The sequence below is a fragment of the Nilaparvata lugens genome, chromosome 8 (assembly GCF_014356525.2).
Source record: "Nilaparvata lugens isolate BPH chromosome 8, ASM1435652v1, whole genome shotgun sequence".
Lineage (NCBI taxonomy): Eukaryota > Metazoa > Arthropoda > Insecta > Hemiptera > Delphacidae > Nilaparvata > Nilaparvata lugens.
In genome coordinates this window covers 15788161-15805686 of record NC_052511.1, presented here as the reverse complement: position 1 = coordinate 15805686, position 17526 = coordinate 15788161, and the positions used below count along the sequence as shown (strand labels likewise).

General features: G+C 35.8%; 1 protein-coding gene and 1 pseudogene across 3 annotated transcripts; both read right to left on the bottom strand.

The window, feature by feature from the left end:
• Window positions 1-734: 734 nt before the first annotated feature.
• On the bottom strand, window positions 735-2620 carry LOC111046818 (annotated as a pseudogene).
• Window positions 2155-16262, bottom strand: LOC111050653 (gastrula zinc finger protein XlCGF57.1-like). Of its 3 annotated transcripts, none has more exons than XM_039434088.1 (6): window positions 16182-16262; window positions 13051-13173; window positions 12715-12811; window positions 9112-9212; window positions 2484-4350; window positions 2155-2225 (listed from the first exon to the last, which is right to left on the bottom strand). In XM_039434088.1, exons 1-5 carry the CDS (start codon window positions 16191-16193, stop codon window positions 2632-2634), a joined length of 2052 nt encoding a protein of 683 aa, XP_039290022.1. In that variant the 5' UTR covers window positions 16194-16262; the 3' UTR covers window positions 2155-2225; window positions 2484-2631. The 3 variants fall into 3 exon arrangements, with proteins under 3 accessions (XP_039290022.1, XP_039290024.1, XP_039290023.1); XM_039434089.1 differs by lacking the exon at window positions 2155-2225 and adding an exon at window positions 2289-2312; XM_039434090.1 differs by lacking the exons at window positions 9112-9212; window positions 12715-12811.
• Window positions 16263-17526: the final 1264 nt, after the last annotated feature.

The window sequence follows — 17526 nt, the reverse complement described above, 5'->3', positions numbered from 1 at the left end:
TATTGATTCAAATAACTATCGATTTATTCTAGATCGATTGATTCATTTAAAAGTGTAAACAAATAATTCTAACCTCAAATGTTACACATGCAAACTTTATTTTTTATGATCTGCCAATAATAAATAAGCTGCTTTATAATTTTTAATTCTGCCAATGGATCCTCATTATTGTTGAATCACAATTATGCATGTTTTTTCTTATCATTTTAGATAATACGATTACTCTTTTATCACTAACAACATTCGATTTTACTTGAGTGGTTCATTGACTAGGTTATCTTTCTTTTCCATTTTATAATTCTATTAAAGTTCAATAGTTCATTTCAAAAATATTTTGTGGTGCTAAAATACCACGTGACATGGGTTATACTATTATAAAATAAAATTGAAAATTGTCTTAGAATTTCAGCAATCAAAACATAGACTAAAACTAACAATACAATATCAATGTACTTATTCATAATAATCAATGTGAAATAATCAACTAGTGAATAAGATCAATACAATAATGAAAGGCAGTGACTATCACTTTTTACCGGGGCCTGGGGACTTCACTATTGAATATATCACTACCAAAATAATCTTGGATTGGGAACTAAATTACTTAAGCTGAAGGGTAAAAGATGCATAGGCAGGCCGAGGAAAAGATGGATGCAAGAACAAGCTGAACTCAAGAATTAACAAAATTTGATCTATTAGGACAATGAATTTGACAATAAAACTCAACTGAGACACTCTTCACTTTCCAAGCACCATGATAAACTATTATGTAACTATATAATTTATAAATAATAATTATGAACTATTATGAAGTAACATTTGTGATAATTGAAAAACAAAGGTTTGATATTTTCAGGAACATATAACATAGAAAAAACACCAATAGAGAAGAAATTGAGTTATTTAAACTGTGTGGGTATGCATATGTCATGTCAAATGTGCTGACTGAGAGAACATTTTTGCACAAACAGAACACTGGAAAGGCTTCTCTTTTGTGTGAGTATTGCATATGAACAGTCAAAACACCAGAAGTGAAGAACCTTTTATTACACACTGTACACTGGAAAGGCTTCTCTTTTGTGTGAGTACGCATATGAACATTCAAAACACCAGAAGTGGTGAACCTTTTAGTACACACTGTACACTGGAAAGGCTTCTCTTTTGTATGAGTACGCATATGAACAGTCAAATCACTAGAAGTGGAGAACCTTTTAGTACACACTGTACACTGGAAAGGCTTCTCTTTTGTGTGAGTACGCATATGAATGGTTAAATTACTAGAAGTGGAGAACCTTTATGTACAGACTGTTCACTGATAAGGCTTCTCTTTTGTATGAGTACGCATATGAACAGTCAATTCACTGGAAGTGGAGAACCTTTTTGTACACACTGTACACTGGAATGACTTCTCTTTTGTGTGAGTATGCATATGAACAGTCAAAACACCAGAAGTGAAGAACCTTTTATTACACACTGTACACTGGAAAGGCTTCTCTTTTGTGTGAGTACGCATATGAACATTCAAAACACCAGAAGTGGTGAACCTTTTAGTACACACTGTACACTGGAAAGGCTTCTCTTTTGTATGAGTACGCATATGAACAGTCAAATCACTAGAAGTGGAGAACCTTTTAGTACACACTGTACACTGGAAAGGCTTCTCTTTTGTGTGAGTACGCATATGAATGGTTAAATTACTAGAAGTGGAGAACCTTTATGTACAGACTGTTCACTGATAAGGCTTCTCTTTTGTATGAGTACGCATATGAACAGTCAATTCACTGGAAGTGGAGAACCTTTTAGTACACACTGTACACTGGAATGACTTCTCTTTTGTGTGAGTATGTATATGAACAGTCAAAACACCAGAAGTGGAGAACCTTTTAGTACACACTGTACACTGAAAAGGCTTCTCTTTTGTGTGAGTACGCAAATGAACAGTCAATTCACCAGAAGTGGAAAACCTTTTAGTACACACTGAACACTGGAAAGGCTTCTCTTTTGTGTGAGTACGCATTTTATGAACTATCAAATCACCAGAAGTGGAAAACCTTTTAGTACACACTGTACACTGGAAAGGCTTCTCTTTTGTGTGAGTACGCATTCTATGAACAATCAATTCACCAAAAGTGGAGAACCTTTTAGTACACACTGTACACTGGAAAGGCTTCTCTTTTGTATGAGTACACTTAATATGCCGTGTTAAATGACTAGAAGTGGAGAACCTTTTAGTACAGACTGTACACTGGAAAGGCTTCTCTTTTGTATGAGTACACTTGATATGCCGTGTTAAATGACTAGAAGTGGAGAACCTTTTAGTACAGACTGTACACTGGAAAGGCTTTTCTTTTTTGTGAGTACACTTGATATGCCGTGTTAAATTACTAGAAGTGGAGAACCTTTTTGTACAGACTGTACACTGATAAGGCTTCTCTTTTGTGTGAGTACGCATATGAACAGACAATTCACTGCAAGTGGAGAACCTTTTAGTACACACTGAACACTGAAAAGGCTTCTCTTTTGTGTGAGTACGCAAATGAACAGTCAATTCACCAGAAGTGGAAAACCTTTTAGTACACACTGAACACTGGAAAGGCTTCTCTTTTGTGTGAGTACGCATTTTATGAACTATCAAATCACCAGAAGTGGAAAACCTTTTAGTACACACTGTACACTGGAAGGCTTCTCTTTTGTGTGAGTACGCATAATATGAACAATCAATTCACCAAAAGTGGAGAACCTTTTAGTACACACTGTACACTGGAAAGGCTTCTCTTTTGTATGAGTACACTTAATATGCCGTGTTAAATGACTAGAAGTGGAGAACCTTTTAGTACAGACTGTACACTGGAAAGGCTTCTCTTTTGTATGAGTACACTTGATATGCCGTGTTAAATGACTAGAAGTGGAGAACCTTTTAGTACAGACTGTACACTGGAAAGGCTTTTCTTTTTTGTGAGTACACTTGATATGCCGTGTTAAATTACTAGAAGTGGAGAACCTTTTTGTACAGACTGTACACTGATAAGGCTTATCTTTTGTGTGAGTACGCATATGAACAGACAATTCACTGCAAGTGGAGAACCTTTTAGTACACACTGAACACTGGAGTGGCTTCTCTTTTGTGTGAGTACGCATATGAACAGTCAAAACACCAGAAGTGGAGAACCTTTTAGTACACACTGTACACTGGAAAGGCTTCTCTTTTGTATGAGTACGCATATGAACAGTCAATTCACTGGAAGTGGAGAACCTTTTTGTACAGACTGTACACTGGTAAGGCTTCTCTTTTGTGTGAGTACGCATATGAACAGTCAAAACACCAGAAGTGGAGAACCTTTTTGTACAGACTGTACACTGATAAGGCTTCTCTTTTGTATGAGTACGTATATGAACAGTCAAATCACTAGAAGTGGAGAACCTTTTAGTACACACTGTACACTGGAAAGGCTTCTCTTTTGTATGAGTACGTATATGAACAGTCAAATCACTAGAAGTAGAGAACCTTTTAGTACACACTGTACACTGAAAAGGCTTCTCTTTTGTGTGAGTACGCATATGAACAATCAATTCACCAGAAGTGGAGAACCTTTTAGTGCACACTGTACACTGGAAAGGCTTCTCTTTTGTGTGAGTTCGCATATGAACTATCAATTGCCCAGAAGTGGAGAACATTTTTGTACAGACTGCACACTGAAAGGGTTTCTCTTTGGTGTGAGTACACTTAATATGCAGTGTTAAATGACTAGAAGTGGAGAACCTTTTTGTACAGACTGTACACTGGAAAGGTTTCTCTTTGGTGTGAGTACACTTGATATGCCGTGTTAAATGACTAGAAGTTGAGAACCTTTTTGTACAGACTGTACACTGGAAAGGTTTCTCTTTGGTGTGAGTACACTTAATATGCCGTGTTAAATCGCCAGAATTGGAGAACCTTTTTGTACAGACTGTACACTGATAAGGCTTCTCTTTTGTGTGAATACGCATATGAATGGTTAAATTACTAGAAGTGGAGAATCTTTTTGTACAGACTGTACACTGGAATGGCTTCTCTTTGGTATGAGTACACTTAATATGCCGTGTTAAATGACTAGAAATGGAGAACCTTTTTGTACATATTGTACACTGGAAAGGCTTCTCTTTTGTGTGACTACGCATATGAACAGTTAGATGAGAAAGATAAGAAAAACTTTTTGTACAGAATGTACACAGATGAGGTTCTTTGAGAGTAGTTTTGTATGACACCTTCACTTCTTTGACATCTTCTTCTTCTCCCATTCTTTCATTGCTTCCTTCTTCCTCCTCTGCAGCAGAGTAATCACTCCCACAAACAGCTGATGATGACGACACCTTAAAGTAAAAAGTCAAAATATCAATATCAAATTACTTCAATGAACAACTGATTCAATTCACACATGACAAATCACAATGAGTTAGAATTCACAATATATTTCTAACATCATTTAATGGTACTGAGCTCTATGAGTTAATTTGGGAAGGATAACCGCTCAGATTTTTGTGGAGTGAAGTCCAGCTCTGCAAAGGTCAATGAAGGCCAGTGAAGGCGAGCGCTGGCAAACCAGCCATCCACACCACTCTTGTCAACAAAGCATCCTGTCTCCTGTTTTGTCGTCTGCTCTGCTATTTTTCTGTGTGACTGAGTCGCTTCAGGCCTAGTTTTTATTCTGTTAGTTTTTTATTATTTTTTTGGGCTTGTATTGTGTTCCATTCAGCTAATACAATGGTCACATATTGCAGTGTGGATGGCAAGACCAGCGACTGGGCCAATGTGTGGATGAAACATTAGCATTTTTTTTCCTTGAAAAAGCATTACAATAATTCACAATTTAGAAATATAACAACAAAATGAATCAATAGGAAATACAAATAAACATAAGGAACTACTTCCCCAAAAGAGCAAGCTCGAGCTTGGGGAAGGAGCAGCCGTACTTTGACTACTTACTTATTATTAATTAACATTACAGTATATACAACTAAAATCAAATCCTTTCAATAAACAAGATAAATCAGTGATGCTATAATAGATCAATATATTTACATACAATATGTGTTAGATGCAACAAAATTTGTAAATTATAATAAATTATAATAATGACCTGATATTGCCTAGCCTAGTGTATAACATGATATAAGATGTGGTACAAAATGAAATCTATTCAATTGGAATAATTACTATACTAATGTAATCCAGAAATTCTCGGCACTATCCCAGCCATGAGAGCTAACCAGATACTTTTTCAAATGTAGTCCAAAGTTTTTTTGGGCGAGTAAACCTCTCAAATTACTTGGAAGAATATTAAAAAATAATGGAGATAAATATATGAAGCTACGCTGACCAGCAGTAGTCAATAATCTAGGAACAGTAACCAGACCTGACTCCTCCCGTCTTGTAATAGCACAATCCGTTCTATTAATGAAATGAAAAAGTGATAGCTTCTTATAATATAATATGATGTGTTTCAGGTATATCTGTCTAATCGGTAGAACTGAAAATTCCAAAAAAGCCAATCTTGTTGAATACATTCTATTCTTTTTCAGAATAATTTTTAATATTAAATTTTGTATTGTTTTTACTGGTTTTAGAACATTTGTATATGCACCACCCCAACCCACAATACCATATTGGAGCAATGACTGTGCCAGTGCATAATACACCATCTTCATGACTTTCATAGGCAAAACAGAACGTAATTTCACAAATAAATCAATAAGTTTTCTAGATCGTGTAGTAAGCTGCGACAAAATATGTACATCCCACTTTAAATGCTGATCAACCATTACTCCAAGATATCTGATACTGCTAACCTTCTCTATTTTATTACAATTAACTGAACACCCTAAATCTACATGACTAAGACAATTTGGAGAATGCAAAACAAGTGACATATTAACTGGCTGATTCTGTATATTCAAGGAAAAAGAGATGTATTTTGTTTTGGACAAATTCAGAGTCAGTTTTCTTCTATCAAGCCATTTTTTACTTCTCCCAGTCCCCTAGCAGCTGAGTCATATGTGCTAGCCCAGTTTTCTTCATGAAAAATTAAAACTGCATCGTCTGCAAATGACAATATTTTCCCATTGATTAAATTAAGGTTACAAAAGTCATTAATATAGATCAGGAAGAGGCAAGGTCCAATCACTGTTTCCTGCGGGATTCCCATTTTAACAGATTTATATTCACTAACAGTGTTATTGACTCTAACACATTGTTGCCTATTCTTTAAATAACTGCAAAACCATCCCAGTGCCACATCCTCAAGACCAAGGCTACGGAGACAATCAAGTAGACGATCATGGCAAACTGTATCAAAGGCTTTTGCAAGATCAAGAAAAATAGCTATTTGTCTCCTACCTACATCCAAGTTTAAGATTGTTTCTTGAACAAAAGCAGCAATTGCTTCCTGTGTTCCCATCCCCTCTCTAAAACCAAATTGATTTTTTGACAGAATATTATTCACTTCCAAAAATTTATGTAGCTGTCTCTTTACACATTTTTCAATTATTTTAGCCAAATTCGAAAGTAAACTTATAGGTCTATAGTTGGTAATTTTCCTTTTGTCTTGTGATTTGAATATTGGTTTTACTACAGTTGTTTTAAAAGAATCTGGAAAAATACCTTGTTCAAAACTTACATTAATAATGTGTTTGAGTGGAGAGGCAACAATACTTTTAACAGATTTTAAAACAGATACAGTAATGCAATCATGACCAGGCCCAGATGCACCTCTAAGACTCTCGATCGCCTCCACAACCTCAGTCTCTGATACATATTGAAAAGTAAAATAATCTTGCGGATTGTGGGGATTGTCTGGTTGCAAATCATCACCAGGCTCACTAGGAATATTTTGAACCATTTTCTCTCCTATAGAGATGAAAAAATCGTTAAAAGCATTAGCACATATATTGGGATTATCCCTAGCACTATAGACATTACCATCAATTTCAATTTCTTCCAAACACTCCTTCCTTATTTTACAACCAGCTACCTCCCTAACTACATTCCAAGTCCGTTTTACATCATTTCCAGCCTCCTCAATTTTTCTGCTATAATACAATCGTTTAGCTTCTCTAATAAGGACTGTCAATCTATTTCGATAACTTCTAAAATAATTTCTCAGATTTAAATTGAATGGTTCCTTTTTACATTTGTTAAATAGAGCTTGCTTTCTTCTAATAGAAAATACTAAACCTTGAGTAATCCATGGCTTGATTTTTTAAACCTCGAACTAGATTTGGCTACATTTATAGTGGATTTTTCAATATAGCTTTGTAGAGTTGCTACAAAGTTATCTGTTGAAACATTAACATCCCTACTAGAAAATACAGACTGCCAGCCCTCAGACTGGATAAGAGACAAAAGCCTATCATAATCGAGCCTGGTGGCAACAAGTGGCAACTGAGCAGCATTGTTAGTCAAGTCTATTTCACAACGAACCCTAAGAGAAGTAACATAGTGATCAGTAATACAAGTCTTCAATACCATGGGTTCAATGTGATTATTAGTGTGAACATTACCGAAATAATGATCTAAACACGAAGGTGTTCCCTGAAATGGAACCCTTGTAAAACAATTCACATAAGATATAAGCCCATTTTCGTTCAATAAATTCAAATAAGATTCAGTGTGGATGTTATTTCTATTATTCAAGATATCAATATTTATATCTCCTACAAATATAATATTTTTTCCTAAATTTAAATTCGAAAGCAGCTCAGCTAAAGAGTTAACAAAGTCCTGGCAATTATCATTAGGTGATCTGTAAGCACAAACAATAACCCACTCCTCCTCAAAAATTTTCAGCACTTCTGATAGCATTAGTGTAATAGTTGTGCTTTTACTTATTGGTGGTACCTAACCGAATCTTGAACCTGACGGATAATAGTTTTATAAGTAGAATTTGTGAAACAAATATGAGTATAACAAATCTGAAACAGCAAATGTGATACAAATCCGAAATAATGAACTCTTGTATTTAGTTGGTTGCTATTTAAACTCAATGTGGAAACACCCAACTCTGAAGTGGTGATTAATTCAATGATGACCTTGTCACAGTCTGCTCAAGAAAACGTCTATCATATTTCAATTGCTTTGGGGCTGAGAGATTAAAATAATATGTGATAAGGAACTGGATAATCTATCAAATGAGCCATAGTAAGATGGGAATTGCAATTATTTAAAAAGATTTTAATAAAGGATTTTTCGACCTTTTAAAAATGAAAAATGTAATCCAATGATGTTGAATGTCTTCTTACATACGAAACTGATATTTCAGAGATATTTTAAAATGTTTTCATTGAATGCTGATTTAAAATAAAAATAAAACTCAATACTCAGTTCTACATTCTAATGAGATACTGTGCCAAATTCAAGCAAGGATGATTGATAGAGATATGTCCATACCTCATTCCATATCACCCATACCCCCCCCCATACCTCTGCCACCTCTGCCAACTTTAATACCTAACATTTCATTTTCAAAACTGAGAATAATCAACGTCATTGTAGAATTCAATTCATTTCTTGCTCCTTTTAGTAAGTTTACGAAGCTAAATTAAAAATAATAACATCTTGAGCAGTTTCATTCATTAACTTGAGAGACAAATATGTAAGAGATTGAAAAAAAATAAAAAATGATCATAAGTACTCTTAGGGCCGGTTTTCAAGCTCGAGATCTATAAGTTGTGGACTTACAACAGAGCAGAGTCCCCCAGGACTAAAATAAGCCCTTGCATCAAGATCGTCTTTCTGTGTCACAGATTCATCTGAATTAATGCTAGTTCATGTTCACATAATAATAAAACCAACTTAGTGGTGTTGCTAAAAAAATAAAGGGTAGCCTACTTTTGATATTTTTTTATTTTGTTTCAATGATCAGTAGCCCTAAAAATAATAATAAATATATAACAGATTATACTCCTATATATCTGAAACATAATTCTGAGTTATTTTTTTGTTGATCAAGTTATTCCAATATAATTGTTCATTGCTTTGAATGAAATTTATTCATGTGCAGCTTATGTCACATAGTTGACAGTATGGTGATGTATTAACTTAGCTTATGGCTTGAAAACATTTGGAAAAACACTTACATGATAATAATCTGAGCTCTGCCTCTGGTTAAACGTTTTGGCAATTCTATCAAGCACTTTAATGCGATAAAGTTTGACATATGCAGTGGGTAGTGTTGTCTCTGAAACATTGAAAGATTATTCACTTAATACTGTAGATATGAGAGAGAGCACATATTACATGTTAACACATAGTCCAGTCAAATGGTCGTTTTTCAGGAAAGAGCCCCAAAAGAATTTTTCTCGACGGTTCTATATGTATTTTGGGGCGCTGAATTCGAATCTGAAATTTGCTGACACGCCAGATGGCGGCTTCACCCCCAAAACCCCTAAAATTTTGGACTTTTTCAAATTTTTCCATTTAATCTCGAAAACTTCGAGTTTTTGGAAAAAAAATCATTCTTGACAAAATTAAAGATAATAAAATTTCCATTAAATTGAGTGGTCGTGCAGGATTCTAACATTTTTGGTTCCGGAGCAACGAATTTTCAAAAAAGGGGTATTTTTCAAGGGGTTTTCAAAATTAGGCAAACCTACCACTTCTACCCTATACAACTTGGATATTTTTCTAGTATGGATAAAAAACCACACATCACGTGAAAGAACAATTGATTCTGAACAGGATTCCTTGGGAATTTTCGAATTTAGTAGTGGTGGGAGGGGGAATACACCCACAAATAGAAAATCATGTCCTACAGCCAAAATACTAATTTTTCATTATAATACCTTTTCAAGACCTTCCTAAGAAAAATATATATATTTAGGCTGTAATCATTTCACGAGGGTTATTTCCTATGAGAATCACCCGTTAGAAACATTTAATTTCATTATTTCCTAGTGGGGGGGGGTATGTCGTAAGGATACGTCAAGGATCAAAATTTGAACACTTATAACTTTTGACAGAATGATCAGATCTCCTCGTACTACAGCTCATTCTTCTCAGCTCGTCAAGGCGGTTAAAAATCAAGTATCAAAACTGAAATTTGATGAAAAAATAAAATTTCCTTCTTTAGTGTATTTTAGTCCATATTTAAAAACACAGAAAAATTGCCAATACCAATATTCAAAACTGTGTATCTCAGTAACCCGAAATGATAAAAAATGTTACTTGGTCTTGATTTGAAGAACAGAATCTCCTCTTTCATGTGAGGTAAATTGATTTTGTAAAAATATAATCGTGGGGTAAGATAAGTTTGTTTCAAAAAATCAAGAAATTTGCGATATATTCCCCATTTTCACAGTCTCGACCGGTTTTCGATAATAAACAGTCATGCAAGATGGATTTAAGGCAACGTAGCTTATAGAGCATGTAATTTTCTTTCATTTGAGACCAATCGCAAGTTTCTATCATGTATCTTACTCATTCTGTCAAATGTTATAAGTGTTCAAAGTTTTCATCCTTGACATATCCTTATGACATACTAGGAAATACTGACATAAAATGTTTCTAACGGGTGATTCTCATAGAAAATAACCCTCGTGAAATGATTTCAGCCTAGATATGTATTTTTTTGTTAGGAAGGTCTTGAAAAGGTATTATAATTAAAAATTAGTATTTTGGCTGTAGGACATGATTTTCTATTTTTGGGTGTATTCCCCTCCCCCCACTACTAAATTCGAAAATTCCTAAGGAATCCTGTTCAGAATTAATTGTTCTTTCACGTGATGTGTGGTTTTTTATCCATACTAGAAAAATATCCAAGTTGTATAGGGTAGAAGTGGTAGGTTTGCATAATTTTGAAAATTTGTATCTCCGGAACCAAAAATGTTAGAATCCTGCGCGATATTTTATCTTTGATCTTTAATTTTGTCAAGAATGATTTTTTTCCAAAAACTCGAAGTTTTCGAGATTAGATGGAAAAATTTGAAAAAGTCCAAAATTTTAGGGGTTTTGGGGGTGAAGCCGCCATCTGGCGTGTCAGCAAATTTCAGATTCGAATTCAACGCCCCAAAATACATATAGAATCGTCGAGAAAAATTCTTTCGGGACTGTTTCCTGAAAAACGACCATTTGACTGGACTAACATTAATATAATATTATTATTTGTATGGCTTTCATTGGTGAAGAGTACCACCTCGCCTAAGTATACAATTTGAACCACCAATGGACCTCAATACTGTTGTATATCAGCAAGGACTGGCAGTTTAACATGCCCATCTGACGTTCATTACAGCATTAAATGTAGCACTTATCATCATCAATACATTAATGAGATTGTGAAAATGTTTTCAGCAAATACAATTGCATAAGATTAAATCTGATTGAACTGAGTTTTTTAAGAACTTGAAAGTATTGTCAAAATAATAGAACTTATAGAAGACTGATGAAGATATTGTCAGTTTCTATGCTTTTATAGCCCCTGTGGGTTGGGGTAGCTTTGAGTCAAACAAAGTACTCAAAAGTTTGTTGAAAATCAGAAAACACCCACAGTATCCCTGCTTGTTGTAGGAAGCAACTAGAAGAGACCCCCTTTCCAAAGCCGTTCTCCTAAAACTCATCTTCTCCTTCTTAATATGCTTCGGAACTTTTCTATTCTAGAATGGCACTTTTTCCATTGACTTAGATTTATACCATTCAATATTTGTTTTTTCTATCTGTCGGCCTTCCTTGGCCATATTCTTTATTCTTACTTCTTCTTAGGCCAAACCAAGGTGTTATGTGGACCGTGCTGATGGGTGGTACTTTTATATGGCGTCTCTAACGGTGCCTGCAGGATACCAGGCGCCTTCCTGTAGTATTTAGCATTGCCTGGACATGCGGGGCTCTGTCTGGGCTGACTCTACTTCCCTAGCTGTTTGTGGGAACCACATGAACAAACCAAACCCCAAGGCAACTCCCTTGCCTTCAAACCCACGGGATATGCCTCATCAGGGCATGTTCCTTAATCTAAAATGGGTGCTTCAGGAACACAGTAAATTCTGTTATACTCTTACCAATTCCATAGAGGCTATCAACATTGAGAAGGCATCTACTGATCAAACTATGTATGATGTAAGCTCAATCACATCATCCCAACTGAAGAGGAAGGATGAGCTGCTCAGACTACTGCTCAAAGAAGAGCAGACATTCAGGCAAAACTTCTTGGAGGAGGAGAGGCTTTCAACCCTGCAAAGTTTCGGAGGGGCAAAAAGAAAAAACCCAAGAGACCAGAGATGGGTGCAACTCCAGGCACAAATGTGGGTTAAGAGGCTGAGTCAAGGGTAGCGAGGCGCCCTAGAGGCAACTTGGAGACCCCTTCCTCAGTGGAAGGACCTTCAAAGAAGGCCAGGAGTGGAACTCACTTAGGTCACGAGAACCTATCAGTCTGTAGACTGTAGAGACTGCCAAGCATATCTCACAGGATTGCGACAAGCAACCAGGTGATGAATGGGATGTTAGCATAGGGAAAATCTCCTGGTTCTTGTAAAATACACAGGTATTGGTTTGCCTAACTAACATACTACTTGGGAACACAATAAGCTTTGGTTGACGTGTAGGGTTCTTTAAACCTTTGGATCCTTGAATCCATCCCTTCAATAATAATAATAATAATAATTCTGTTATAACTTGTCATATAATGTACTAGCTTTAAATACAATTGTTAGGTTAGGTTTGAGCAAAATCTTTGACATAGTTCAACCAACCTTTGTTGGATAGTCCTTCTTTTTCTCTGCATTCATTTTCCTTCAAGTCTTTATTTTGTGGGATTGTTTCACTAATTTGAGCAGGGATGGATGACACCTGGAAATAAAAATATCTAGAGATAAACATAATGGAATAGAATAGAATATTCTATTGTTACCACTTATCACATATACTTGTTATCATACACATAAAAAATACTGTAGTTATATTAATAAGATCAATTGTTTATACTGTATTAATAAAATGTTTTTTTATAAAATACAAATATTGCTCAAAATAGCCTTGCCTTGCAAAAATTAATTGAATTTCAACAGTTCTAATGCAAATGTTGTTACCTGTTCCTCATTAGGAACCTCCTGCTTGCCAAGCCAGGACATGCTGTATTCTATGTCAATTTCTTCTTCAACAGATGCCATGTCTTCTAGCCATTCCTCCGATTCCCTTGGCTCGGACTTCACCTTTAAAAACAGAAGAAACCGGTTCAACCAAAGTTGTTGATAGTATTGGAATCAGTCTAAATACCTTGGGTAGGTTACCATGGTATTATAATGTGATAATTATCATCAAAGTAAAGTATTAATGCCATTAAAGATAAACGGCTATGATAAGTTTTTTAATTACAACTGATACTTGGATGCATTATAATATGTTGCCTAAAATTATATGGTGCATTATCATTACGGAATTTTCAAGAATTCAGAGTGTGGTTTCCAAACAAAGTTTTCGTTGCGAAATATCTGCAACGCTGGGGCATGCACACTGGGAAGCGAAATAGTCGCAATGTGGAGCGTGGGAATATTCGAGTTGTCCTAACCAGACAGTTCAGCACTTTTAACATCTGAAATTTACGGTACTATTGTAGGCTACTTCATCCCAATTTACTGAAGTTCATCATAAGCCCTACTATTATTTTCTATGGCGGCAGATTCTGAAAAAGATGAAAGGCAAGAAAAATGTGGGTGCATGCCATTAATAAAGATAGACTTGAATTTGGAGAATACCATACTCTTGTACCACAATTGTGGAAGGATAGGCAGTTATCATTATATTTTTATAATCTGCATGACTAAGATCATACAATATTGGATAGGTATAAATAATTTCCTATTGTTCTGTGTTCGCTATTTTCCTACTTGTGGTTGTGCAATGTCTGTTACTGTTTACAAGGCAGACGAAACTAGTGTAGTTCCAAAACTCGCCACAAAATTCGCAAAAAAGCGCTGCAAATGCTACATGTAGCAAAAGTTGCGAATTATTCGCAAGCAAATATTTCACAACACATTGTTTGCGCCAGCACTTACACCATTAATTGTAATAAATTTCCGCACGGAAAGTTCTCTGAATTGAATTCGCACCGCAACAAAACTTCGCAATAAATTTGCGTCGGTGTGCGCCTGGTATAAAAAGTTTCTAACCTGATCATACTTTACTTACGAAGCGCTACAGCCCTACGTGGACCTTGGCATCCTCAACAATTCGCCTCCAATCATCTCTATCACCTGCTCGCCCCCTCCAGTTTATCACTCCCAAGCACACCAGATCTTTCTCCACACCTTGAAGCCAGCGGGTTTTGTGGCGACCTCTTCTCCTGGTTCCTTCCCTATTTGTCCAACAAGCATCTGTTTCTGTGTTCTGTTTTGGTTCATTCGTTGTACATGGCCCAGCCAGCTAATTCTTCTAGACTTCATATGCCTTACTATATCTTTCCCTTGCAAGATGGTATTGACTTCTGCATTGTTCCTTATTCTCCATTCTCCTTCTTCATATATTGGACCATGTGTTTTTCTCAGAATTTTCCTTTCAAATACCCTCAATGCATTAATGTTGTGTGAACTAAGAACCCATGCTTCACTTGTAGTTTTCATTCTAGTCCACCTTGATATAAGATTTAATCATATTTTTGTTTGCATCGTATGCTCTGTTGCCCTGTTCAATTCTTCTTCTAATTTCACTGCTGAGTTTGTTACTCAGATTGAGCTCTGTGCCGAAATATATGAATGTATCTACATTTTCAAATGTATATTCGCCAACTTCAAAATCCTCATTCGTTCTCCTTGTCAGAGATGACTTAACTTTCATGTACTTGGTTTTGTTGGTGTTGATACTCAGTCCTATCTCTAGTCCTTCCTTCTCTAAAGGTGCGTACAGACTTGCTCTGCTCCGCAATCGAACGTCACTCGAGCAGATCGACCGGGGAGCAAGAGTGGAACGCGAGAAGAGCTAACATCTCCCATAACGTTCATGATCGGAGCAATTGTGGAGTGTTGGAGGCGCGTATATCTGTACGCACCTTAATGTGAGAAACATTTCATTCAGAGCCACTACAATAGGCTACATTAGCCACTACAGTCAGCATAGGCTAGTCCTTCCTTGGATTTGAAAATGATATTCCCTGTCAAATTAAGTTTTTCCACCACTTTATGCAGAGCGAAGGACTTTAAAAAGCAGTGCTGATTCCACAACACATTTCATTGTATCTCTGTTTGTCTCTGTATCTCTGTTATGCTTTGTCCGATTTTTTTCTTTGGTGTTGGATTGTAAATAAAATTTCCTAAAAAAAATTTTTCTTGGTAAATTTTTCTATCACTGTTCTCCTTCAATTTTGGATTGAACGTTTAAAATGACCGCTATTTTGAATTTTTGAATTGGACAAAGTTTTTCTACAGTTCATCTATCTTATTTGAACATTTCTACCGATGTTTAAAGCGATCGGTTGGAAAACTTTGAAGATAAAAATTATTTTGTAAAAAATACAAAATGGCAAATACCTCGTAAACGAAGCGTTTTAGGATTTTTTTTTACATTTTCTCTTTGTTTTGGCCAAAGTTGATATAGTGAGGTCCATAATTATTATTATAAAGTTGAAAAGTCATATATGAAAACGAATTTTTGACAAAACTACAGTAGGCCTACTTATTGTTAGTGACTTGTATGAGGCTAAGATAATACCAACACGTCTGTACAAATATTTTGTTTCAGTGGCAAAAGGCATAGAAGGATTTGAGATTGGTTTTTTGTGTCTTTGATGTTTCTTATTTATTTTTCCGTTTGCTGCTCTATTGAAGGTTGATTTATTTTTGGAAAAGCTTTGCTGATGGCAAAACTTGTCCGAATAGACATGTTTGTTCGGCCATATTCGACAGATTTCTCCTATCGGTTGTGGCCCAACTAAAGAATGACACCTTTAGCCTAGATGAATTCAATTAGCCTAGATATTAATTCAATTTCAATCTCCGGACACGGTTTATCTGGAATCTGCGATTCTTCATCTGACGACAACGTAGGCTAGTTGATGCTTTATTTACTTGATGCAGTTTAAGATGAAAGGTAGCCTAAATTTGAAAGTAAAGTAGGCCTTTGGTAACTGATTTGATGCTTGAAAAAATGTTAGCCTATGTAAACAGCTAGGCCTATGATAAAAATTAACTTGGGTCAATATGAATAAATAATAATACTTGGTACTTACAATAGATTCCATGATATTATTCCTTTTCTATTCACAAACCATGAAACAAGTAGTAAAGCAATCAATTCAATACTGCACGCACACGCACTCAGTGTCTGTGACTGGTTCGGAGTGGATGTCGAGGTCGAGGCACAGAATAGGTAGTCGAGGAACAGAATAGATACAGAATGGAAACTTGTAATCAATCGCCTATCTAACCAATGCTTTTTACATGACCCCAATACTAAACTCGTTACGTCACCTTGGGAAGTTCCAATCCTGGTCTTCTGATTGGCTCGTGGCAGTGAATGAGATCAATTGATCCGGATCATTAAAGTGATCCGAACCTACCATTAATACTATTGCAACAGAGGAAAGAAGCACTACTATATGCTTATTATGTGCTATTAAAATGCGGCGCTTCCTAACAGGATGGCGGATTTTGGCGTCAGGGTATAGCCAAGTTTCCGTACTGTATGTATACTGTGGAATAGGAACAGAATGGTGTGAATGGAAACTTGTAATCAATCGCCTATCTAACCAATGCTTTTTACATAACGCCAATACTAAACACGTCACGTGACCTTGGGAAGTTCCAATCCTGGCCTTCTGATTGGCTCGTAGCAGTGAACGAGATCAATTGATCCGGATCATTAAAGTGATCCGAACCTACCATCAATACTATTACAATGCGGCGCTTCCTAACAAGATGACGGATTTTAGCGTCAGGGTACTAGCCAAGTTTCCGTACTGTATGTATACAGTGGTCGAGGGGTGATTCAGGAAAGGAAGGACACAGCGTTACAGAATAGATACAGAATGGAAACTACCAGTCAAACGCCTATCCAACCAATCCTTTTTAAATGTCACAAATAATTATGGGAAATATTAGACACGTCACGTGACTGCACCATCTTGTTAGAAGTTAAAATCCTGGCTTTTGATTGGCTCGCGGTAGTGAACGAGACCGATTAAACCGAATCAGTAAAGTGATCCAAACCTCCCATCTATACTATAGTGAGGTTCACGTTATAATGGTAGTGAGGAAAGATAGGAGAAAAACGTTGCCAAGTCTCTCCATTTTGCCACTGAGTGTACACAGCTGTTACTCAATTCATCCCATTAAATTTGATCTAATAATAATTATCATTTTCTTGATAAAATAATCAATTTAATGTCAAATTTATCAAGAATAAATATTTTTTTCATAACTTAATTTGATTAAAAAATTTGCTTCCATAACTGAGATCAGATTTTGTTTTTATACAATCCTTATATGGTGGCTATTTTAAGAAGCTGTCATACTCAGAATCTCAAATCTCAAAACAACAGAAATTAAGCTATTTGATAGGTACTCTATTCCAAT